Source organism: Diadema antillarum, unplaced genomic scaffold, assembly GCF_040938485.1.
Source record: "Diadema antillarum isolate AM-2024a unplaced genomic scaffold, OU_Dant_1.0 seq00000723_RagTag, whole genome shotgun sequence".
Taxonomy (NCBI): domain Eukaryota; kingdom Metazoa; phylum Echinodermata; class Echinoidea; order Diadematoida; family Diadematidae; genus Diadema; species Diadema antillarum.
Window position 1 is genome coordinate 257,498 of NW_027271626.1, and position 27,386 is coordinate 284,883.

Genomic DNA, 27,386 nt, shown 5'->3' on the forward strand with positions numbered 1-27,386 from the left:
TATGCTCTTTCAAATTTCATGAGAGGTTTCTCATCATCTCACAAAATATTGGAAGCCTGAAGCCTCATCTCAACCAAAACTATACCATCCCTTTAAGTACAGTATGATAGCATACCTATGCACGTCACAGTTGGGATAGAATTCTGCACTTATATAGTATTAAAGCAGGAAAAAATATCCCCGAGATGCCCATTGTGGCTGTTCCATCTTGGTCATGTGAAGAAAAGCCAATTCAGCATGACTACAGAAAATGTTGCCAAATCATTTTCATTGCCGTTTCTCTGAACACATGCAGAGCTACCAAGTCTCACGCATTCTGCGTGAGACACAAGCATTTAGGGTCCGTCTCACGATCTCACGCATGGCACCCATTTTTCTCACGCATCAGGCGAAGTCTGCAGCTTGGGCCTATAATAAGGAGCATAGCTCAAAGGATTACAGTGATAGTTGCAATTGAAGGTATATTTCCCTTTCGTCTTTCAAAATAAGTAAAAAATAGTCACTTAAGTATGCCCCTGATCGCACCATTAAGAGCTAAAAATTGAAAAAGCTCCCTACCGTGGGAGGCCACAGGGGGGAAAACGGGTTTTACCCCTCCCACACCCTCGCTCGCGCGCACATTCGCGCGTCAAGATGCCTAGTCATGAAAAACTCACTCATAAAATTTTTTTGAACTTGGCATCCCTGCACATGTGTCGCATTAGCCATATAGCTGCAGTCTCCTGGTACGTCTCACATATTTGACACCGGGAAATATTTGACATCATAGCGCCCTAGCGTGGTGGAATCTTCCCTGCTCTTACAAAAACAATTTGGCATCCTACAGAAAAGTGCAGACTCTACAGCCACAGTTTATGGCGACACTAAACATGACATGGTAATTCTGACAGAAAATGTTCCCCTTCCTCTATAAGCTAATGGTTTAATACAACTCATCATGGAAATCTGGTAACGATGAAAATGATGGTAAGGAATTTTCATACACCTAATCCCACAAAGTAGATGTACAGACTGTACCTGCACAAGGGCAACTCATGTATACCGCAGTGTACACTGAGTTTTCTGTTGTGGGAATTCTCTTATGTTTTTTGTGGCCTTCTGCCAGTGGTAGTCAGCGAGAATGTCTGTGTCTACTCATAACATATGCCGCAAACATCCTGGTCATCACCGCAAACGACTCTTCCATCGTCACGTGGGTGGTGGTGGGGGGGGGGGGGGGGGGGGGGGGGGGAGTGGAGGGAATATACTGTGACCTTTGTACTCTGATAAGTGAAGGGACCAACGGCCACAAAAATTAACAGGCCTATTATCTGGCAGTGTGTATGATGGTTATAGCTTCCCAGTTGTTATAAGCTACCTAGACCATCACTGCCAGGATTTCTAATTCCACATAGTCTCAGCACAGAGACCACCAGGTACATTAAAGGGATCATATAGTTTTGGTTGGGACCAAACATCAGGTTTCTGTCATTTGTCGGTAAGATGATGAGAAACCTCTTATAAAATATGAAAGAGCATGTCATTTCAAGAGGAATTCAACGTTTATTTGATGAGAATCAGTTTTGAAAAAAAGAGTGATCGGATCCTAATAAAAGGTGGGACCCACCTTTTGTTACGATCGCTTTGTTTTACATTGTTTTTGGCTGTTTCTGCCATTCCAAGACTGATTTCCATCAAATGAACTTTGAAGTCCTCTAAGAATGGTATGCTCTGCATTATTTCAAAAGTGGTTTCTTGTTATCTCACAAAAAGTTAAAAGCCCAATCCTTGTCTCAACCATTACTATACCATCCCTTTAACTGTATACTGTGGGTCACTCAATGCATGCAAGGCAACACCAACACACAACACAGGATGGTCGTACAAGTAGCACTGCATATATATACTCACTGTCTTTCAGCAGGACAGAGCTGATGTTGACGTACGAATCCCGACCCTGATTGAGAGAGAGAAAGAGTGTTGGGGATTAAACTCAAAATAGCAGGAAGGAAATAGGAAGGAAAGAGAGGAAAGTGAACACATCATTAGGCCAGGACCTCAAATTGGTCCTACCAGTGAGTGTTTGGTAGTAATCGCATCTTGTTGCTGGATTGCTTTTGTTCATTCTGTTTTCTCTATCTATCTCTTTGTTCCCAAGCCTTCAAACCAGAAAGAAGGTCAAAGAGCAATGAGCAGCATACACTGCATTAAGGATTATTACTACTGTCAAAAATATATTACAGTGGGAACCAACAGGAATACAAAAACCTGTCAGATTACGACATTCTCAGGTTCATTGGTTTACTCCCCTCTTCTCTCTCCATAGAAAAGGTAAGAATATATTTTGCCTGCATCATTCATGTAATGAATCTACTAAGTGTAAAGGAGGTTCATTTGAGACTATACATGCATACATAACTGACTAAAATCAAGTGCAGCACTTTCAAAAGAAAAAGGAAACGAAACAGAAAAACTTTTTTTTTTTTTTTTACAAGGAAACTACCTGGCACTAGCAGATACATTTTAAAAAAATGGATGAAACATATTTTTGCATTCCCATAGATATAGATGGACACATTTCATTATTGCAAAATCTGAAAGACTTGTCTGCGACACTGTATACACTTAAATACATCAACATGGGTATAGATGAGTGCGGACAAATTATGGTAACATAATTCAAGAGGAAATAATCTGTCGTATGATTGCCTCATTTATGCTCAAGTACCTGTACTGTTTTCTAAACCAGACTTGAACACATTTTATTAGGTTTTTATGTTATATGTTATATATATGCATTTAAAGTATCAAGGCAAACTTTCCTACTCCTTATGGGTGAAGTTGACTAAGTTTTTATAACTCAATATTTATTCTGCATTCAAGTTGACTTAAAAAAGATAGAAAATAAGAATAAAATTAGACAGAGCAGCAGAAGTTTCCATAAAATAAAGACCCCCCCCCCCCCCCCCCCCACAAAAGGATACAGCCAAGTCACTTCAAAGTGTCACATTTTCGAAAAGCAGTGATAACTAGGGCCATCACATGATACAAATTAGGTGTGGGGACAACAACATGATCTTACCAGTTCCTTGCACACAAATCTTTACTAAATTTCCTTTTTCCAACATTTTAGCCATGCTTATTTTAGTACAGGGAAGGTGGATATAGCTGCTAAAGAATTGTAAAATAATTTTATCTTACAATTTCATTTTACACCTAAAGAGTTACATGTACAAGTATATACAAGAGGACGATACCTTTACACTGCCCGATTTCCATGTTATTGGTAAATGATACATGTATCACTATTTTGAAAAGCTGCGCTTTAACTGATTTTTCAAAACCATCTTATTTCATGTCCAATTTTCATACACGTTCTACCTTCTCACCTGTCTAAGTTGACTTTAGTTTTCTACGTTTTCTTTAGTTTTCGCTCATCAGACTTCAATTACTATACTGCTGCTTTAAATTTACCACCTGAATGGCAAGACGTGTTCGAAACTAGACTGGTGATATCCATCATAAAATAAAATTTGTCACAAGATCACAGGTGCGCTTTATGGTTCACTTAGTATCTATGATTCTTTCTTTTCTATTCATGTAGACGTCATAGCATTGAATATGAAACTGTGCTAAGAGCGAGGGATAGTCACATCATTAGCAAACAAACCATATAAATATATATGAGCACATAAACAGGTGAAACAAACATCAGAAACTCAAATACATAACACTGTACAGAGAGAGGCAGTTTGACGACTTGATACTTCTGTGTCAAATATGTTGGAGAGTATGAGGGGGGGGATTCCCAGTTGGGGAGACTCAACATTTCATGTTTGTTCTGCAGCCAGGCAATTAGCACTCCTCTTGCAAACTAAAACATTCAAGTAATCAAGACTAATTTCAATCACCTTTCATAAACTATATCAAGAATGAAATGTGATTAAATGAGCTCTCTTCAAGTATCTGGGTGTGGTGTTATTTGTCACACTTGTTAATCTGCAACTTGATTACGTGACAATATTTGTTTCTGACTCACATCTGGTTTTGGTCTCCTTTACATTTTTGTTTTTCCAAAAAAAAAAAATCCCCCAAAACACACAATTAAAAAAGCCAGAAATAAGGAAGACAGAAAGAGGTAATCAAAGGATTGTTGGCAGGTGTGCTGTATTTGTATTCTAAAAAGTATATTGCTCATAATTGTTTCTTTGCATGCAATCATATTATCTCTATCTCAATAATCTGTACAAAATAAGGATTAGTCCTCAGTGATTCAAGCTATTCATTTTCATGTGAAAAATCTTGGAAATTGCTTCTATTTCCATTACACAATTGAAAATAACTAGGCAAAGTCTTGCAAAGACAAAGTATAGTACAGTTCAAGGAAAATACCCCTCTATATTGCAAAATGACATTTTAGTGTCCATGTGACATGAAAGAATAAACTGCAGGACTTTCAAGTTTACTTCAGAACACAGAAGTAAGTCGAAAAATGCTTTGGAAATGAGGGATGCATCCCTTGAATGAGCTCAGTAATCCAAAGAGCTGCTTTTCCAGTCGTTTTTCTGTCCCCCACCCAATGAGTAGTGTGGCATTGAGAATCGAGAACAAAACACTGAAGACCCGAAACTATTAGTCGCCAATTTCATTTTGCTCACCCGAGGTCATATCTAGCAAGTTTCGGTTGCTGTTCATGCAGCACAACTACAGTTTGTGTGCCTTTACATTCATATCTGTGACTGTTTTTTTTCTCACAAACAGTGGAGATAAGTTTTGCACACCACAGCTCTATTAAGCCCCATCATTATTCTTTCTGAACCCACTTGTACAGAATACAAAACAAACCTTTTTAAATCATGGTCTAAAAAGGGTTAGTCATAATATGCTTGTCTGGAATTTTTCCTTTAAGAAGATGACCAAACACCCTAACCCAACATATAAAAACCCAACAAACAACACACAAAGAGAAGACCTAGTAATTAATTGACCAATAATGAACACCTGGTCAGAACCGCCGATTGTTTCTATCTCCCAATGGGACGGTTTTGCCCAAATTAATATCTTCCGCAGGATGCGGTGCGATCGCATTTAGAACACCTGTTGATGCTCTCAGAGCTATTACAGGTTCTGGGGAGCGGCATATACAGGGCAGCTTTAGGCAGTCTTGGTCTGTGTCCATGTGTGTGTGTGTGTGTGTGTGTGTGTGTGTGTGTGTGTGTGTGTGTGTGTGTGTGAGTGACCACCTACTGCGTGCTACATATATTCTAGCAAGTAAAGGATAGTCTTGCTCACAGCCAGTGTGCGCATGGGTTGTTGGTTGATGTTTAAACATCACAACAGAAAAAACAAACAAACAAACAAACACACCAACAAAAATGAGCATGATCACACGGTTTCACCCACTACCCTAAACACAGGCTTGGATAGATATTTGCTGATGCTATACCACACTTCGTCTCCATTACAGTTTGTCTCTATTTTTTGACATGCCGTAGAGAGCTTTCGCATAGTACATGTCTCTGTTCTTCATCTTTAAGTCAGACGCATGCTTGAATATGCACATGCAAATCAAATGTTTACCCGTCTCGTTTTTGGGATGAGCTTGCTGATGTGGTAGGGGGTGATAGAGGGCGTCATCCGGCACTCCCTCTTGGCGTTCAAGATGGCCTCCTTCCAGTCAGACCTCTCGTAGTCTGATGACATCAGGAGAGTGTATGTCTAGAGACAGAGAGACAGACAGACAGACAGAGAGAACAGCAAGAAAGAGAGAAGATGGGTAAGAATCAAATTATGCATGAATTATCTCTTTCCCATGCAAGTGAACACCAAATTTCAAAAAGGGATTTAAAAAAAAAATAGAGGGGGGGGGGGCAGGGTTCCTATCTCTTAACGTTAAAGGGGATGCTTACCCAGAGAGAAAACTGCTTTTGGAATTAAGGCAGTTGCAACAAAGCATAATCAAGCAAAATCTGAGCAAAAGGCAAATTCAAATACAGTACTGCTACCTAAAAAACAAGAAATTAATATCATTTTGATTGGTAGTAGATCATCAAACATTCAAGTCTATGGTCATCTATAGCAAGCCATTTTGTTCACATGAATATATCCTCTCTCACAGAGTATACAACCTCATTTGCTGTATACAGAAGGAGAAATTGAAAGGGTCACAAGTTTGGTAAACAGCTTTCTTCCACGTTATGTTCTCGGATGCCACTTCTATGATAATGCTAAAGGCAGCACACATGACTTGCTCAGACAGGGAGAGGGGGTAGGCATGAGGTGTATAAAGCCCAAAGCTGGATTTACAGGAATAGGATTTCTTTCTTTATCTCATATGGGTATGACAGCAGCTGCGTGAAAAAAATGTGTATAAAAATAGAGGGAAAATAGGTGATCTTCCGCCATCGCTCAAATGTCGACTTGCTGATCAGAGGAGGAAACCCCACAAAAAACGGACTGGCAGGGTTCGGAGAAATGTTGGGGTTTTTTTATCATTTGCTAATCTCAAGTCAGGGTTTACAAGAAGGGGATCTGGAAGCTAAAACCAGCTGGATAAGGCTTGGTGTCACAAGAGGAAATGGAGCATCAAGACTCACGGGTGTAACTGGCTCAAAGGAGGCAAGAATTAATGTTTGATACAGAAGCACTGGTTTGAAATTGGCATGGTGCAAGGCGCAGTGATCTTTAAGATGAGACTACTGATAGTGTATTAAGAATCAGCTTTATCAACAAAATCTCACTGGCAGAGCTTAATAAAAGTATATGGTCTCTTCTTGGTAAGGGATGATTTAAAACACCAAACTGCATAATTCCTGCAGGGATCAAAGGTCCTGCAAAAAAGATCCACGAATATCTTAAGCTACCGGCAAAAACTAGAATGTGACAAGCACACACTTACTATGCAAGTCTGAAAATATTGAATAAGCGACTTTGAACATCTCATCGTATAAACCCCATAAATCTTCATCATTTTGCTTTGCAGTTTTCCTTTTTTTTCTCTCTCTCTCGGAAATAACGGAAGAGTGTTTACATGTTGGAAATATTACTGCCACATCTTGTCAATTCTAAGAAGAGAACACTCGGGAGATGATGATTAAAGACATCGTTCTCACGTGAGTTGCCAGAACAGTAACACAGCGACAGTTCACTAATCATTAACAGGGCCAACAAACAGCAGTTATTGAATGTGACATTTATGAGATACCTGGCAACACATTGGATGTTCTGCATGCATTATGCTTATTATACCCAGGCGTAAACGCCACTTTACATTCATCAGTGTGCAATCTTTTTGTTTCTATTCGTAACAATTCAATACCTTGACATCATGGAAAACTGAGATAAAAGATATGTTGGTCAATAAAAATTGATATTACTTGAACGTCTGGGGGCATTTCAAGAAGTATTTTGTCTGACAAATTTGTTGGACAAATTTGCTCTCAGCCAATCAGATGCAAGGATATCTGTTGCATGTGTGTAATACTGTAAAAGTGGAAATTTTTGCGCATTTCGCGCAACCCGAAACTAGCACGAAAATAAAAGCATGCAAATATTTTTGTTTGCCATATGTTCCAGAAGTTGATGTCTTGATTCCGCGGAATTAAACACATGTGAAACTCTTCTTACCCCGCTGAGCGTGAAAAATTAGTCACATGAAAATATCCACTTTTACAGTAGTTTGTCAGAAAAAAAAAGATATATGACAAACCACTTCATGAAATGCCCCCCAGAGCTCACAAGTCATGCCGAGTACGAAATGCTTGTTGGGAACAGTAGCAAGATCAAAGTCAAATATCATTGAAGATCTTAGTAAAATTAGACAAAAAGTCAGAAACTTTGGCCTCTTTGACTATCAGTATATTGCACAAATGATGACTGACAGGGGAGGGCAACATACAGAATGTTCTCTGCTCTTTAACCAATTATGTCTATTGAGTCACTGATTTCACTTTAATACTTCCCCACAAAAATAAAAACAATAAAAAAAAATTCTCTTTGTGGAGAGTTCTTCATCAATAATAATGGCCTTAAGTAGCAAAGCATCATGGGAAATATTGTTCGGTAATAAGATTCTGTGTCACTGAACCGATGAGTCATCGGGACTTGGAGATGCCATCAGAGCTGGGGAAAATCTTCGACACGATATCCCAGATCCAAATTTAGATAGAAAGTTTCTAGACAGCAGTCAACAAAAGCATTGAGTGGGAAGAAAAGGGGGAGTGTCTTAGGGCTGAAAGTGACTAATCAACCAGATCATCTGCATATTCAAAATTCATTAACACCACACTTGATAGAGGCTGCTACACTAACTAGCCAGCTTACCTGAGCTTGCCAAACATAACAACAACCAATGTTAAACAAACCGGATTTAAAGTACTAATATAAAGGCATTTAGTAGGAAAAGGTATGTGTAAATAGAATAGCTTGTTTCAACATCCTAAAAAAGGAATATCCGTTAATCTGAACTTGCTAATTAATCAGGCTATTGTAGCTGAAGTTGATGACTCACAAGTTAAACGTGCCAAATCATAATTCTATTTATGGCCATAACGTAACAATGCAAGTACGGTATTCACACATTTTATCGCACTTTTCTCAGAGACACTGGTTTGGAGATGACGTCAGCCCACGAACGAAATCAAAACAATGAAAGCAAAATGGAGAGAAATCCAAGGAAAATCTTCACTGCATTTTCCTTTATGACCCATCTCATTACCAATGGTGAGCTGTTAGCTCACAGTGTTAATGACACTCAAGAGATTATGACCCCCAGAGGGTTAATTTACAATCTGAAACATCCTGTTCTGATACAGAATATTGTCTTCAGACTGTATCGTGATGCAAATATTGCAAGAGAGGGAGAGATAGAAAAGAAGGAAAATCATTAGTCTGATGGGTGGGAGATGCTTCCTAGAACTACAAAGAAGGAACGTAAGTCAATTAGTAGAATCTTCTGATGCTTGTAACACATCATTCGCATGTACGTAACATGAGTGCAGGTAATATTCAAACAGAAGAATTCTTTTTAGACCCCAAAAAGCTATCAATCCATTAACAGAATATATTTTGTGATATACAAACAAATCAATTAATCCTATCAACACTTTTGGCAGTTTTGTGCATACAAGGGCAACGTAATGCATCATGCCTTTTTCTTTTAATCCTGTTTTTGATGACTTTGGCAAGTCCACACACTTAATAATACCTTGGAAATGCTCAACAACATTGAATTCAGTATGGGAATCTAGCCATTTTCTTTGAAGTGAGCTTTCCCAAACCCAAAGAACGAGGAATTCATGAGTATGAATGGGGGATTTACCACAAGCATTTTAATACTGCAAAGAAAGCTACTGCTGTATTCACTGCAGAGAGGACTTTCAACAATGGTTCCCACAGATTTCAGCCCACACAATAATAGAGATCTCTGGATATACCGACATGCTGGGCTGGTCATTTCACTTGAGGGCAATCAGTCCTGATTGTTCTTTAAGGTAGCCAAAACTAAGGGGGACTTTATGCTAAAAGTACAGTTATAGCCTGATGAAGGATACTTGAGTTATTACAAACTCTGGAAATTCTGAATATAATTACTTAATCAGTGAAAAACTGACTTAAAAAGATGGTTGATTACAGTATCAATAGAGCGATTACAATATCAGAGTGTAATTTCCATTATGATTGACAGAGATAGGCTTACACATGTTGTTTGATAGTATGCATGGTGATTCTAATGAGGAATAGAAGGTTTGTGGTGATACCTTGCGTATGTAGCCCTGAAAAGGACTGGGGGGTTTTTTTTGTCTTATTTGTATCTTGTTTTGAAATTTGTTTGTTTTATCTTTTATTTGCCAGATTTTTTTTTCTGTTGATTCAAAACAAAAATTTTCACTTAAGTGCACATTGTGTGTTGCCTGTTTACTTTGTTCGAATTTGTCACATACACTGACACTCTGCCGTAATATAGCCCTTTTTTACTTTTAAAAGGGGAAGGTTTGCCTAACATTTTTCCTGATAATTGGACAATCTTTTCAAAAGATACATTAATGCATTAAAGATATTAACTGATTATCTGCATGTAGCACACCTCCAGCATTGATGGTATTATTGAAAATGCATAAGATTTGTGATGTTACAATTACATAATGATATAAACAAAATGAGGAAAGTTATCTAAAAAATCTTTATTTTTCATGAAAACTGAACACTCCCCTTGACATGTTACTGACACATGTTACGGTAAATATCATTCTCTCTGCATTCTGGAAAAGTTCCGTCACATGCTTTTTTTGATGTCCTTGAAAAATAAACCTTTGTCAAGTTTCCTCTCAGATTTTCTTTATACCACCGGGATCTACCAGTATGATTTCATTTCATTTCATTTCAATTTATTTTCATATTTCTCACATATATCACAATAAAGTATATAAATACGAAAATTATACAAAACATAATTCAGATGAGACTTCATCAGAATGTACAGAAGTTTGATTTGGTATAAACACGAGGTCTGTATGCATGCGAATTACACTGTGGTCATAATGCGAAAAAAAATATGATGGGGCCTGCGTAAAAGCATTAGCTTGTACAGCCGCAGGTCCCGTGAGTAATCAGATTAGGGGAAGTTTAAAGTACGGATGTTTTTTAAGACCAACTATATCTGGGGAAACCGATTAAAACAAACAAAACAAAAAATCCAATTAAATATATATCACTAAATAAAAATACAGAAAAACAGAAAGCTGAAAGGTCACATGTTGCAGCAGTGAACAACAACTGCAGAGATTCAATGATGACATCACAAACTGTTGAAGACTTCCAATCAAGAGTGAGCAGCACGCTGAATTAGCAAGCACTATCACATTCGACAACTTAGATAACTGTTGTAAGTTGTTGTTGTTGTTGTTGTTGTTGTTGTTGTTGTTGTTGTTGTTGTTGTTGTTGTTGTTGTTGTTGTTGTTGGTGGTGGTGTTGTTGTTGTTGTTGTTGTTGTTGTTGTTGTTGTTGTTGTTGTTGCTGCTGCTGCTGCTGCTGCTGTTGTTGTTGTTTCATTTTCCACACACTTTCACAGTCTGTTTTATTGATTCTTCTGCACTGGGTTTCAGGGTGAATTCAGCTAGGGGTATCAAAAGTTTATTTGATGAAAATTGGTTTTGAAATGGCTGAGATATCCAAAAACAAGGTAAAACAAAGAGATCCTAATAAAGTTGTGGCATGTCGCCTTTTATTATTATCACTTTTTTTGGATATCTCAGCCATTTGAAAACCAATTTTCATCAAATAAACGTTGAATCCTTTTTAAAATTACTTGCTCTTTCATATTTCATAAGAGGTTTCTCATTATCTCACTTAAGAATGTTCAAAACCTGAATCCCCACCTCAACCAGTACTGTACAGTCCCTTTAAAGGGCCAGGCCAAGGGCACATTAAAAGTATTAAAACAAATGATTGAGGAAGGAATGTCCATAAGTTGTTCTCATTGCATTAACCCTGTATACTCCCAAACACAGAGTCGGACTTTGCTTCTCTCACTAAGCTTTTGCATTAGCATTCAGTAATATTTCCAAACTTGACCTAATAAGTCGGAAAGTTTTAATAGCAAGTGCATTCAGGGTGTATGATAGCAATGTGGCTCAGTCCAACTAGAAGGCTATGATGACAGAATGGGGACTAAAGAAATGAGGTAATCTCTATTCATTGAAAATTAGTTTCCAGACATCTGTACAAATGAGCACAGAGAACATTCTAGCTTGTGTGCCAATCAGCAAACATACACTGTAGCATATTAACGGGTTAAACACGTTGAGCACACAATCTGGATTGTGAAATCAGGAAAACAAAAGCGTATGACTTGCCAACGACCAATTACGACAAAAGCAATCACGAAGGACAAAGGTAATGGACTGTATAAGTAGGATAAGTTTCGATCATCATTTAAGAAGATATTCTTAATGGCTACGTCTTCATTCAGTGCTTAGCAGTTTGTCCCTTGATAACACTACGGCAATCAATTTGTCTAATGACTGGAAATGGCATTGAATGACGCCTTGTTTCACATAACGTAGAAGATTTACAACAATAGTTATTGACAATGCCAAATGAATGGTCTTAGGGCAATCAATAGGACTTATACTTTAACAATGTTAAATGATGTTTTGCTTCACTTGATATATAGGAAGCTTACAAAAGTATATGTTTGTTTCTTTGTTTGCTGTGCTAGGAAAATTTCTCCCCCCAAAAAAAAATTTGCACTACAGAGTATTAAACACTGCATACACAGTGAGCAGGTTCATCACTGTATGCTGTGATACAGACCCAGATGAAAACCACATCCACCTGCTTCTTACGAAAGCAGACTTACACTGGTACCATTAACATCCAAAAATTGTTTCAGTCACAGAGAAACTTGTGCTAAAAATACTGCTGCTAAGAGCTCACAAAAGGTTCGCTGGAAGAGCAGGTGACGATTACTGCCTTCCTGATAGTCCCAAGAACTCAACTGAATCCAAAGAAAAACTGCAACATGCACACACACACACACACACACACACACACACCAAAAAAGGCACAAGAGCTCGTTGCCATGGCTACAAGATGATATCCTTACCTTCCCGGTGTGGTGGTACAGATGGAACGGCAGCTTGGGGGACTCAAGCACATAGGTAACTTCCTGTATGCAGCATGAAAAAAGAAAAATAAAAAGATTGAAGAATGAGATTGGAAGGCAAGACAGAAACTCTACAACGACTCAAGATAGATTCCTTCATAGGTGGGGTGAATAAAAGGTAACAAATGCATGGTATGTAGGCATATGCCTCTTTTTGAAATATCCTCAGCTTAGATATCAATGATTATCAATTTGACATTAGGATAGTGCCACCAATTATGATATAAAAGACCTAAAAAATAATTTTTCATGAGTTTCAGAAATTTGTTCCATCCCAAACAGTTCGTTTCTCCATTTAAAAGTATTAAAGAAGCTATTTATAGGCTAGACTTTTTGCCTCCATACATTTTAAGAAAGGATTTTTCCCGAACATTTTGGGCACCTGTCACACATTTTCATGCATCATTCGATAATGAAACATCACACACAGAGAAACATGGCTGTGAATTTTGAAGTCAATGAGATTGACTTAAAAGAGCTAGCTTATCTCCTGGACTTCTACTACACTTCAAACAAACAAAAATAACAGAAAGTCATCAATATGTAACAATACCATCATGAAATGTACAAGACTATTGCATAATTTGGGACTGACTTACTATGGAGCAGTCAAATTTGCACACAACTACACATCAACTTCAAGGTTTCATAACCATTATGGTGATCAACATAGTTTGCAAATTTGTGAAGGATCTACAGTGAATCATATGAATAGAATGCTGATCAAAATTGGCCCCCATCAGCAATAATTGAGTTGTAGCAACCCTCATAGACAGGCCGCACTTCTCCCTGCCTTTGGAAAGTGTGAAAAAAGTGAGACGAGGATAGACAAGTGGAGATTTTTCTCTTCAAGAACACGTTATACTTTCAGCTCCATCATTTTCTGTATACAATTCTCTGGATCAAAATGAAACATATGATACATAACTACTAGAATTGGATGACTTTGGGCAATATGATCATTTTGAGAATACAGTATAGCCCCTACCTTACCAGCATCCATTCTTACCCCTTTCCCTATATCCAATCCCAAAAGATGCCAAAAAAAAATATAACATAACATTAAATCGTGAAGTTTAAAATAGGAGTACATATGTATCATTCTATTTCTAGCATTAGACACGCAAGCACATGGAGACATTAGCTTGTCTGTGCCTCAGCCTAAAATAGGTCTCTTCTTGTCAACAAAAATTACAAGACAACACATACCATGACATATCATTTCTAAAAAGTCTCCTCCCCCCCCCCAAAAAAAAAAAGACAATACACACATTCAAGCAATACAACAGACAGGCATGTACACCTCAGACAAAAAGCTGGATCCCTCTGTATACCTCTCAAAACATGAATTTGTTTGATTTGAATAACACATGGTGCATGCACATCACTCTAAACCAAGCCTTGTCTCTTCTGCTCCCCTAGAGAGAAAATAGACAGAAACACAGACACACAGACACACAGACACTGACACACACACACTCACACTAAAATACAATCTAACAATCACTATCATATAGTAGATAACACACACATGAATCTATTTCCCCCACTGAGACATCCAAACACATGCCCAATCAGTGCAGGTGTGGATAGGGCAAAAATAGACCCTGTTCTAGTAACCCCATCTCCCCAGCACAGATTTAGACAGAGACTGAAAAGGGGAAAAAAATTGCATTGACTTCCACAGGTCTCGTGATATTGTTATCCATGACCTGAAAAAAAAAAGAATGAAAAGGGAAGAACCAGGCAGACGAACTGTACTATCATGGTGTGTCATGGAACGCCTCAATTGAACCCTAGTGCAAAGTCCTTCAGCACCGCCCGGTGTTACATCAAAACAACCCCAAAGGATTCAAAATTTACAGTACATGTATGTTTCATGTTTTGATATGTTCCCCCCCCCCACACACACACACACTTTTTTTTTTAAATTTGAAAAGGCAGCCACAGCACACCGAGTGCTATTTTTGTTTCTTCTTGAAAGGAACAGACAGAATGGGCCAGACATCAGGAACACATACCATGTAACAGTAGAGAATTTATACTCCCATCTTTTCAAGTTTTTTCCACCAAATTTGCCATTAACGGTATCGCACGTGTTTGTCCATAAGTTGACAGGAATTCAATCCACAGTCTTCATCCACTGTAGCTTTGTGAGATGAAAATTATCCTTTTTAGCATTTTTCATCCCAGAATAGACTGCACAGGATACACTGGATGACATCAATAGATTGTATGTTTGCGGTATCAAACCAATTCCTACACAGCCCCCAAATTTCTTCCATAACTTGGCAGAACATCAGAATCAAAACTGATTCTCTTATCTACAAGGGAAAAACCATCAATCCACTTCCCATGAATTATGCTTATATCCCCCGTGTGGAATATTAGCATAATTTATGGGAAGCAGACAGATGTTTTGTTTTTGTTTGTTTTTTGCTGATGTACATAATATTAAAAGGAATTACATACATGGATATATGTTCTATCACAGAAACAAATTTCAGTCTAAAAACTTACTACTGTTCATTAATGAAGAATTATTCTGTCAAAGATAAGTTATGCGTAATGCATGGACATTTTTGTGTACACTTCAAATATCTTATCTTTTCAGTTCATTAAGGGAACAAAGACAGAAAGACAGTGTGACAGTGATATGCACCGATTAGTCCCACAAACTGGTTCTGACGTCATGTGAGCGACCATGGCGAATGGGTGTGATCACTTTCTCACCCGCAGCACAGGTGACCCCGATTTGAACAAACGAAAATGTCATACAAACAGAATCAACAAATCTTTTATCAAAAAAACAAAACAAACAAAGAAAAAATTCAAGGGTACGGAAAGTGTGTAGAGACATGTATGCAAGCCAGAGGTTTTCAGGCCCGACTGGACACGGTATTTAGTGGATATTCTGTGGGGCTTTAAAGGGGGGATCAAGCCATATTCTATGGAGAAAGGTTGCCCATCCTCGCAGTAAATGACAGGCTTATGACATCCACAGAGGCATTAAATGCATTTCTGGCTATCTGAGCAGCTTTGTGTTAAAGTCATCCCACAAAAATGCCTACAACACTCTTAAACCCATGCCTCAAATGCATACAGACATGTCATAGAGTATAATTGATATTTTCTCCCATATTTTTTTCTCCTCATTGAAAAACTAATCCACACAATGCAATTCCTCAAAACTTAAACCTATTGAAAGCAATATTGCATGGTGACATTATTTACTATAATCTCTTCTTCTAGCAAGTAATTTGCTGATGTCTCATTGCAAATGTGTGTCTTTTCTTTCAGTACAAACTCAGACAGTCTCTAAAGTCCCAATAGCATGCAAGGCAACACTTTTCTAACAGAAGCTTCCATTCAAAGGTAGCATTACATGGATTACTACACATGATTCCATCTCTAGCTAACTTCAAAGGCATACTACATGGGAAGTGCAGTGAAGAATGCACGTCGCAATATCAACACGAGGAAATGACGATCATAGAGAGCAAATATTATTTCAGCGTTGACACACTTTAGAATGACATCACAAGTATTTACATGAATATCACCTTTTTTTTCTATTTTCTGTCCTTTCCTGTGCTCCTACTTTCGAAGAGTGGCCTAAACTATTAAAGCAGATATTACACTTTATTACAACAGAAACAGCGTACTGTGTCATGCCATGATGGGACGGATGTTTATCATTAACGATGATACATTTTTTTAATGGGGAGGAGGGGGGGGGGGGCATCAGTGACAACCCAAAGTTTAATTTACCACCAGAATGTTTCATTTCTAGTTAATGTTTCACTCTTTTCACCACTGCAAATGACTTGAAAGTGGGGTGTCTGCCACGAGAGGAACCTCATTCTATTAAACCCTATGCTCGTGCAAGTGAAGGGGGGGGGGGTGGGCGGAGGGACTACCCCTTTTAATTGCATCTTGCATTAAAGAATTACAGACATATGCATCTGTAACACACAGAAACACACACACACACACACACACACACACACACAAATCCACACGCAAAATGACAGTGGGCACAGATAGTGCATGATAAATTCACAATGCAAGTTTGGCGCCCCCAAATACAACCCACTGCAAAAACTCAACACTCGCCTAGTGAATGTGGAAAAAGGTCACTGGCTTGAATTTCTACCCCAAGAAATAATCTCGCGTTACATTCAACCATCCTTATTCGCATAATTGATCATACCGTCCCTATTACAATGTTCTCAGTTGATGTCTACTACACTACACGTGAAACCATAGAAAATTATCAATCGACACATGAAACCGAGAATCGATTTCCAGCTGAAACTCGAGCTCCCTGCATTTTGCCAGCCACATAAAGTACATAACCCATCAGATGATGAATTTCTCTTTTCTTCTTTCTCTTTTTTTTTTTTTGCTAAAGATTGTTCTGTGCCATCTTTTCTCAGACTTTTTAGTTTTCCCCATGCAAAACTTTGCCATGAAACTGCTCCAATCGTGATTTCTGAAACTTTGGCATTTTTTTTTTTCAAATTCAGCATGAAACATAAACAAGAGAAACAAAATCATGAAATATATTCCAAATTAATGAGAAATTCAATTTTCAGCTCACCAGTTCTGCTATCCTTTTTCTGTTCTGCTCAATACATTTCTGGATAACTCTTGTTTGTTTCTGGAGTGGGTGGAAAAAACAGATGAAATGAAATGCATGTTAAACATTCATCAATATCATTTCCAACAAAGATCGCAGTCCCAACACACAGACAGCACGGATGGTCTTCTGGAGAAATTCACTTTATTAAGCTCAAACACTTCCAACGGAAATGCAAAGATACATTGGTGAAAGAGATCTTTCAATTTGCTGTATCTACATGCGAGATCTACAGGTACTTCAGCATGACTACCTCTCAATAGTGTGTTTCAAAGAGAAGTTTTTTTTCAAAGCACTAAAATACAAGAATTCTACACAGGTGCCATACTTAAACAAGGAAGAGAAGAAAAAGGAGCTGGCAGTGTTATTGTCACAGTCTGGTCTTGCATCCCAATGTGGTCAAAATTTCTGCCTGCATTTTCCCTCGTAAATGCTGAAGTGTAATGGCATCTAACAACACCTCAAAACTTCTCCGATATCCAATCCCCAAATCCTACACAGCCATTAACAAGATGTAATCTTGTGAGTTCAACAGGGTGTGCACCTGCAAAATCTAGGTTCACTCAAAAATTCGTTCCAGCATCTCACATAGACACAAGCAGATTATGAGAATCATCTTCATGAGGTACATGTACAGTAGTAGCTGATGTGTCCACCTCTCCAAGAAGAGAAAATAAGTCCACTCACCGCTGCCTTGTCACGTTTGATTTTCTCCTGGAGCTCTGATATCTCCTTCTTCATCTGTTTCAGCTCTTCGTTGCTTTTCTCGATGACCTTTGGTTCAGCTGTCAAACAAGGAGTATGCCAACACGGATTGTTCAAAATCCCACTCCTCGACAAATTAAGTGCATAAATTTTTTTTCATATCATTTCCCTACGTATTGTGCCAGTGCTACATGTATCTTACTGAGGGTAATACTGGATTAGGAGCATACAACATAGAGATGTTCAAAAGTATACTTGTAGCTTGAATAGAAGACAGAAGGATATTAACATATACCAGAATAAAATAGGACGCACAATCACAAATCAAAAGGAATCAAAACTGATCATAAGAATCGTTTCAATTTCTGACACAGTATTTTTTCAAGTTCACAAATAAATTGCACTATGCACTATTACTTTCACTTGATCCTACTCTACACATTTCAGTATTGGGGTGGAATCCAGCTCGCATGCACTTGATATTCATTGCTGTGTTGATATTGAAAAGTAAAAAGTAGCTGTACAATAGTTATCTTTCAGGAAAATAGTAGATATAAATTTGAACTGGAATATATCAGTAGACTGTTCTGTTACTGTAATAAAATATATATATCATACAAATCCTCAATCACTTTGCCTAGTGATGTGAAAAGGATTAAGTCCTTAAAGGGATGGTATAGTGTTGGTGGAGATGAGGATTGGGCTTCTAACTTTTTGCAAGATACTAAGAAATCACTTACGAAATATTACAGAGCATACAATTCTGAGAGGAAGTCAGAGTTTATTGTGATGAAAATTGGTTTTGGAATGGCTGAGACATCCAAAAACAAAGTAAAACAAAGCAATTGTCATAAAAGTTGGGTCCCAGCTTTTATTAGGATCCCTCTCTTTTGGATATCTCAGCCATTTCAAAACCAATTTTCATCAAATAAATGTTGAATTCATCTTGGAATTACATGCTCTTTCGTATTTCATATTGTTTCTCATTATCTCACCCAAAAAAGTTAGAAGCATGAAGTTAGGTCTCAACCAAAAGTATATGATCCCTTTAACTTCTTCATCTAAAAATTCTTAAATATAGAGTTCTTTTAAAATTAGATATGTTAGATGTTATTGGGATGCAGAGAAAAAAATAATGGAAAAAAGCATCCCTCCTCTAAGGAGTTCATACCTTCGTTGCGGTCATTTGGTGTGAGTGACACTTCGGTGAGTGGGATGTACCACTGGAAATCATACTGCCCTTTGTCGCGCTGGAACATTCCACTGTAATGGGAGTTAAAAGTGGAGGGGAGAGGATAAAATATAAAATATATGACATATGGCCAACATTACAAATGATTACATCCCAATTTCTTCTCAATTTGTCAGTGCATTGTGTGACCTGTAAATACCTTACATTATTTGTTGTTTGAAAGTTTTTATGGTGACATAAAATGTAAATGAGAGAGGGAGGTTTGTGTTTACACCATGCGTATGGAGTCCTTGAAAGGACTGTTGTTGGACCTTACATTATTACCAGCCCATTCACTGTTCATCAACATAAATATTATCATTTGTGGCGGCCAAGGTCGATAAGGAGCAGCACTGCATGAGCACGGTTTCAAGATATGAGATTACAATGTATCAATGGATCAATCGTGGTAAAGCATGTTTTGCAAGTATTACCCTCATCAATGATCAGCCAGCACTTTCTATTTTAAAGACAGCGAAACCAATCCATGCCACACCAAGCTGAACCCTGTCTGTACCAGGGACTTTGGACAGTGTGTACAACACTATGGGGTTTTCTGTATCAATCAGCACTCAAGGCACACATGGGATTTCCACCCTGTTTGACATGGCGGTGGCTTAACTTGAGAAATCTCATCAAACTTTGTTGACCAAGCAGTATGAAGATGTTCAAATACGTGACAAAAAGAAAGCATGTACTTCAGCACATTAAATTTTTGAGAATTACACTGCTGCTACCAACAGAGATCTATGGACAAATACCACCATGCTGATTAACAGTTTACTCAATCTTTATTCTATGAATGACTGTTGCTGAATCTTAATTCTAAAACTACTGTGCATGAGACATATTGAGTGTGGGAAATCTAGTCACAGACTGGTTTTTACTATTTTCAGGCTGCTAGCCTTATTTCCCACCCCAGTGTTTTCAAAGCTTCACACATACACAACGCCAGGTCTCTGTTAGCACACAGGACCATATTGTCTATTTCTTTATCCCATATCAGAAAAGAATTTGCCGCAATAGGTTCACACACTTGGCTATCCACGGTCACATTAATATGAAACTCCTTGCAGTAATTTGCCCTATGCAGCACGTGTAAACGACAGCAAATTAAATAAATTTTTTTGCATCGCAATGCGAAAACCGATATTAAACTCCCGTGCGTGAATGCAGCTATTCTTTAAGGGTGCACGGAGGGAAAGGACAGGGGAAAGCGGGAGAGGGCTACGATGGACGGCTTACCTGACAGGGCGCTTTGAGGCACAGATGATGAGGTCAGACCAGAGAAGGATCCTCCTCAGTTTGCGGCCGCCATCCGTCCACTCCACCAAGAAACCTTGTCTTAGGAGCTCTCTCTTCTGTACCAGCAAGGAGAAGACGCCACCAGAAGATGGAATTAAGAAAAGTGAAGCAGGGAATGTAACACATGAAGCATCAAGTCAGTTACTACTCCGTATACCTACATTCAAATCATTATCGCATGACCTGTGACATGGGTAACTTGTACAATATTGCACAAAACTTGTAACTTGTACAATATTGTATGGGGGTGAGGGTAGGAGGTTAAAAAAAAAAGATTTAAAAAGGTTTAAAAAGGTCAACAAAGGTTTAAAAAGGTTGATATAACCCCAACGTCATCAATATCAATCATTTTGCCACTATGTACAGATGGATCCCACTTGTCTTTTAATCCTGCTTATTACAGACCACTTTGAATATTTTACTCACCAATGATTATTATGCCTGTCACAAACATTTGGTAATTCTAATGAGGGGGATTTTTGAAATTTAGAAAACTGGACACATGCCAGAAACCTCTGCCAGAAGCAAAAAGTTTGTAAATCTTTACCTTGTCAACCGTCATGTCTCTTTCAGAGTCTCTTCAAGAATGTGTTGAAATGAAAAATGTTTCAATTAGCACCTGCTTTTTGGTTCGACTTCTGTGAGAAAAAGTCTTGGAAGAACAATGATCTATCCCACATGCGTCAATTGCCCCTAAGAATAGCTGATGATGTGAAAATGTCTCATATTTCCATTGTCTATGAGAACATCATGTGAATTTGACACCGCACAACCGCTCACGTCTGAAACTGTGACGCACGCCAAGGTTCAGACATACTGCTGCGCTGAGTGGCATGAATAAACACATCAACTCCAAAGAGGTGGAGGAGGGGGTTTGGGTGGGGATTCCCCCTCCCCCCCCCCCAACAATTGGTTGGTTTTGTTTGGGGGGGGGGATAAAAAAACCTGATGTAGAAAGTAGTTATTTGGAAATGAGTAGACACTCCAGATTACATCATGGTTGGTAGTTCTACTGCACGCTTGCGCTGGAAAACAACACGAAGTAACACACAAAACCCTCTGGTCTCCGCTTACAAATGTCAATGAACTCATGTCTACTATGTGACATGGCAATAAGAAAAGGACTGTCTCTTTTTTTCATATTCAATTGTCACAATTCCCCAAAATGCCCAAGGTGCACTTTCTTGTTACTTTAGTCTATGTGACAGAGTAAGTGAAAACACTTGATGTTTAATCGTGGTTTGGAATTTAATACGCAAGCATCTCTTTTCAGTCAATTTAATTGTTACTTTTTGCCACAAAGAATCATCTTTTTTAAAAAATCCAAAAGTATCACCTACTTGATGCAAAAATCCTCAATTTTGAATAGATAAAATGCAGTACATACCCGCTGAAATAGGATTTGGAACCATCACTGATTACATTATGTCCCCCAAAAAATTACAATCGGATATTTGCATTGATAATACCCAATATGATTAAATATAACATCTTAGCTCTATTTTGCAGAAAACCCCAGTCAATTTGGTTAAGCGGTCACAGAGAAATGTGGATTGTTGGAAAGCAAGTCATGAGTCTGATTCTTCCAAGTTTAGGACCCCGTTTACAGTGCGGGGCTGGGCCGAGCCGCGGCTGAGCCCAGCCTCAATTGCGAGGCCGGGCCCCGCAATTTTGACCGTTTACACTGCCAGGCTCGGCCGCGCTTTTGATTCAAACCTTTCAGTATGTTGTCGTAGTGGCGCTCTGCTTGTAAACAAATGCAATTTGGTATTGTCTGGTTTTCAGACCCTTTGCCAAATGAATTCCGTGGCGACGAAGTCGCTGTTCGGGCAAAGGCCTTTGCCGAAGGAAAAAATCCTTTGCACGACAAAACCACCTTAAACTATACTAGTTTTCGACGTTGAGGGGGTTAATATTCTGAACAGCGAAATAGTACAGGCAGAGGGTTTGGAAGCAAGACTAAAATTGGCCGCGCATTTGGCCCAGTTTACGTTTACACTGAGAAAAGGCCGGGCTCTGCCGCGGCTTGGCCGCGGCCGAGACCACCTCCAGAGACCAACCTCCAGAGCGAGGCCAAAATTGGCCTCGCATTTGGCCTTTTGCGCGTTTACACTGAAGCGGGGCTGGGTCGAGCTGCGGCCGAGCCGCGCACTGTAAACGGGGTCTAGCACTTGCATGCTCTTAGAACTGCATATCAATGTGTAAACACAATAGACAGAACTTGGAGGGAAAGGATTCCTGACATGCTCTACAAAATTCCTCATTTCTCTTTGACCACTGAAGCAAATTGAATGGGGTTTTCTGTAAGATGTGGGCAATGAGTTATAGTTTCATACCCTGAAATTGTGTTTGGATTGATTCTCTATTTTTAAAGTAATCGTTGCGGAGGGTATACTATTGGATATGACACCTGTCTAGCAATCAGGTCATTGGTTCGCGTCCCACCCGAGTGAGTACATGTATGTATGCCTATGATTTATATCATGGCTATTATTCAAACACTGATGTTCTGGTGTTCATTTACGTCAATGAAGGGCAATTTGTCAATCAGTCGCAACAGAAGTATCACCTTTTCACTATCTCTGATTTATGTTTGCGGAGATTTTTGTCTGAATAGAATTGCAAGATAATGAACCAGCACCGATTTCTATTGAGTGATCTACCAGTAAATCTCAATCCCCCCCATTAAAATGATCTACGGTAATACAGTATTTGGCTCATATTTCTAGATGCTATCACTGTAGCACACAAGGAACAGGTTACCAATATTGCAAACTCGAAAAGAAAAAACACCCAAGTACTACGTATGTTTGTCTTTTGACTCAGAAGCCCATTCGTTGCTTTGTACTCGTACCTGGTACATTCATCTGCATGACAGCTATAACAGAAGAAGCAAAACAAAGTCAATGCACTGCTTCTCCCCTGAACACTGTCAAGTATTGGATCAGGGGGGCGTTTCATCAACGAGTTCGTCGGAGTTTTCACCGACAAATTTGCTATCAGCCAATCAGACCAAGGATTTCATTAGCTTTTAACAGTTGTCAGTGTAAATCCTTGCGTCTGATTGGCTGATAGCAAATTTGTCGGTGAAAACTCCGACGAACTCATTGATGAAACGCCCCCCAGATGGTGTGCAAAGTGCATTATGATTATGACTCATTTCATACATCAACTGAAACAAATCACACTTTCTGTACACATCTCTTCCCACCCCCACCCCCTTGCTCTCTCTCTCTTTCTACTATATGTGGGACACAGGTGGATGATATGTACAATGTATCAACTCCATGTGACAATCACACCATATATGTTTGATACCTTCTGTATTGAAAAGCAAGGTTTCCATTTGAGTACCAGGTATTCTAGAAGTTGTACATAGTTTGTCGCAAACCTTTGCATTATTCCAAAAAATGAATACATTATATTCAAGATGTAATCTGCTTCCAAAGGAATCTTTATGGAACAGTATTTATTTGGCGCATTACCAGCCCCCTTACAACAATGTTTTCATCTCAACAGCAGTATTCATTTTTATGGTACAAGAAACCAACAAGATTTTCATCCTCCCCTCTACCAAACTGAATTAGTCAAGTAACAATTTTTCATCGAGGTCCCATTTTGTGGAATACTTTACCAAATGAACTGAAAAACTGCAAATCATTGCAGTAGTTCAGAAACAGCTTTAGATGCACTTTCCACATTTAATAGCATCATAGTTTTGTATATATTCTGCCAGTATTTTACTCTTTATCATTTTCCTTCTTCAGCCTGTATTCCATTTATGTTCTACATATTTTGTACCATATTATTTTAAGTTGAGAAAGTCTTGTATTTACTTTGGGACCTTTTCCCCAACAAGCCTGAAGGCTTTAATTGGTCCCCCACAATGAATATGTTTACACTATGATGCTATTCTGTTTTACAAACGATAATCCTGCCAGTTTGTTTCCTATAGGTGCATAGGGTACCAAAGACAGCTGTGTGAAGCAGTAACAATAGCAAGATGGAACTTGGTTTTGGTGTACCACTGTATGATGTCAAGAGCTTGCATGACATTAACCCTTTTGTGTACAATGAGTGCCGACTGATACTGGGCATGGTACACACTGTCAAAAGTCCCGACACAGGAAGGGTTAAAAATGACAACAAAGGAACCAAAAGGCCAAGACCCTGCCTAAGTTCCTGTCTGCTTCAAGAAGTGGCTTCAATACAAAAATTTTATTAATCCCACATAACTCTGACAACAATTATGATTAGTTTTGATCACATCTATTCAATCGGAATTCAAAAACATATGAAATAAAAGGCATCTCTCTGGTTTCATGACTATCATACATTGAAACTACAGTGATTAAGTGTTACTGTGTATTACACAGCCATCTGCTAAAAATGTTGTTATTGACACAGGATGGTATTTGATGAGTCTGGTATCAATATGCAAATAGTGATAAAGTGTATTAGTTGTAGTGACATCTAAAATTGCTTATGGGTATGATAAGAAGGCATTTCAACTCTAAGCACCCTTACTGTGAGTTATCAACAGTTGCTGTCATTCCTGTCAGCTTTTTATAGTGACTACAATTGAAAGCATAAATGAAGAATGTTTCTCTAAAATTGAATTTAAACCCTTGAGGACAGGCTGACTTTGCTACAACATGCAGTCTCCATAGATGATTGCCCGAGTAGACGCGGGACTCAACCTCAACGGGATAAGCCACTATTTCTATCTTTTCTTTTCTTTTTCTTTTTCTTTCTTTTTTGAATTGCAGCTTATAATTTGAAAACGCAAATCCTACAAATTTAGTTTTGATCATGCTAAGCTGCATAAATTGAAAACAAAAAGTCTTGAGCAAAGTAGGCTACCAGCCTAAATACATATTTGTGGTCCCAACAAAGCTTACAAAACTCATTTGCCAAAACTTGTCAAAACAATGAACTTAATGCAATCAAAACCTTTCAGGGTTTTACTGTAAAACATGATATATTCGCGGCATTAATATTTCGCGAATTGGAGCCGACGGCCTTTTTTGCGGCATGAAATTTTCGCGAACTGCCACTGGCATTCAGTGCATATAGTGTACAAAAGAACTTTCAAGTGCATTTTAATTTCGCCAATCTTCACGCTCGCGAAATTCGCGAAATTAAAATGCACGCGAACATTTCTCGTTTTACAGTACTTGTACACATACAAAATGATGCCCTTTTTCATTAAAAAAAAGGACAAAAAGTGTTTTCATGTATTTATGTAAAGAGCTTCATAAAATTTCTACAGCCCCTACGACAAGGAAAAAAATGGACCCCTATTATTTGACAAAATATATCTGAACTTTATACCCTAGACATGATCACATTGCCAAAAAGCCAGAGATACATGTTTCATACTAAACCCCAACAAAATGTTGTTCTTCACAGGGGGAGATAATGTGTCTGATCTAGTCTCTGATGTACTAAGCATACATCTGGGTCATACAAAAGAATTAGATGTGTGAGCATTTAAGCATGTCACATTGTAATCCCTATGAGCTATACCATAAGTGGGGGAATTCCACACGTTCTGGTCTTTTCAGATCTATACCTGGAGTGGAAGAACTAACCCAATCAACAACACCTGATTGTAATCTTCTGTAGACCGAATGTGGCGATCAAGGCTGATTTTTTTTTTCTTTTTTTTTGTTTTGTGTGTACAAGTATTTTTGATAATTAAGAAAAAGAAAGAATGGAATGTCTACTTCTATTCTCTTCAAGTGAACCAAAATTTTTGTTAGTTGACAAGATGCTCAATCCATTGTGTGTGTTGAGTGCAGTTTGGCATAGAGAACCCCATAGCACTGCACGCACTGTCCACAGTCCCTGGTACAGATAGGGGTAAAATGTTTCACATCAGCTTTGAATCTCTGAATACAAATGATAAAAAAGATTGACTGTTTACCCCTTTGACTTCCAGCATAACAAACACATCATGGCAGAAAAGCTTGTCAGTGTGACTGGATGCATAAAGTCTTCAAAAACAGATTGGTGTCCCCCCCCCCCCCCCCCCAACCCACATACAAGGAGGGGAGAGGGGTACACAAAGATAATCATTTACCTATTTGATTTCTGGCATGACAGTTAACATAGCACAATATCTATTTCATAAGGCAATTAGGGAAAATACGGTTAAGAGGAGGGGGGGCATGAGTGCACCTTGGGGTGGTGAATAAGTCGTTGTTCACCACTATTTCATGACTTGATTTGCTTGTACTTTAGTTCCCCATACAAATTTCTCCCCCTGCCCCTTAATCTATTTATGACACACTGATCAAATTCGGCACTCTCAGCCCCAAGTGCAAACATCGCTGGATGGGTCCAAATTGGTCCGCCTTCCTGACAGCCATTCATCCTCACCTGCGAGTCATGTTTGTGTTTATCATTACTTTAATATTTGAGCAGCGTACAAACTTTGACGCACACAATCCGTCACTCTCTCTCTCTCTCTCTCTCTCTCTCCTCTGTCAATATCTCTCGGGGCATTGGTGTTTCAATCTATCCATCAAACAATATTTTATTATACTTCCAACGAAATATTTCTGCTAATATCTATCAATTTACCTATCAATCTAACTAGCCAAAACATATCTTCATTATATATATATATATATATGCATATATATATGTATATGTTTCATGTATCTACCAATAACTCTCACCAACACTATCTTTCCGTCTCTCTGACCATCTGTCTGTCTGTTTGTATGTCTATCTATCTATCCATCCATTGATACATACATACATACATACATACATAATATACATACATAAAACACATCTATCCTTCTCTTTCTAATAGTTGGTTATTTGATTTCAGCTTCTGACATAAAACA

At 38.5% G+C, this 27,386-nt stretch overlaps 1 protein-coding gene across 1 annotated transcript in view; it reads right to left on the reverse strand.

Annotated features, from left to right (window-relative positions):
* LOC139738125 (active breakpoint cluster region-related protein-like) overlaps positions 1–27,386 on the reverse strand; it is a 134,410-nt gene that overhangs the window by 24,510 nt on the left and 82,514 nt on the right. The window contains exons 8-14 of the mRNA XM_071648786.1: positions 20,467–20,582; positions 19,162–19,253; positions 17,973–18,070; positions 17,247–17,306; positions 12,584–12,646; positions 5,560–5,697; positions 1,891–1,936 (exon numbers count right to left, since the gene is read on the reverse strand). Of these exons, the coding sequence (XP_071504887.1) occupies positions 1,891–1,936; positions 5,560–5,697; positions 12,584–12,646; positions 17,247–17,306; positions 17,973–18,070; positions 19,162–19,253; positions 20,467–20,582 (613 nt within the window). The remainder of the gene's footprint in view (positions 1–1,890; positions 1,937–5,559; positions 5,698–12,583; positions 12,647–17,246; positions 17,307–17,972; positions 18,071–19,161; positions 19,254–20,466; positions 20,583–27,386) is intronic.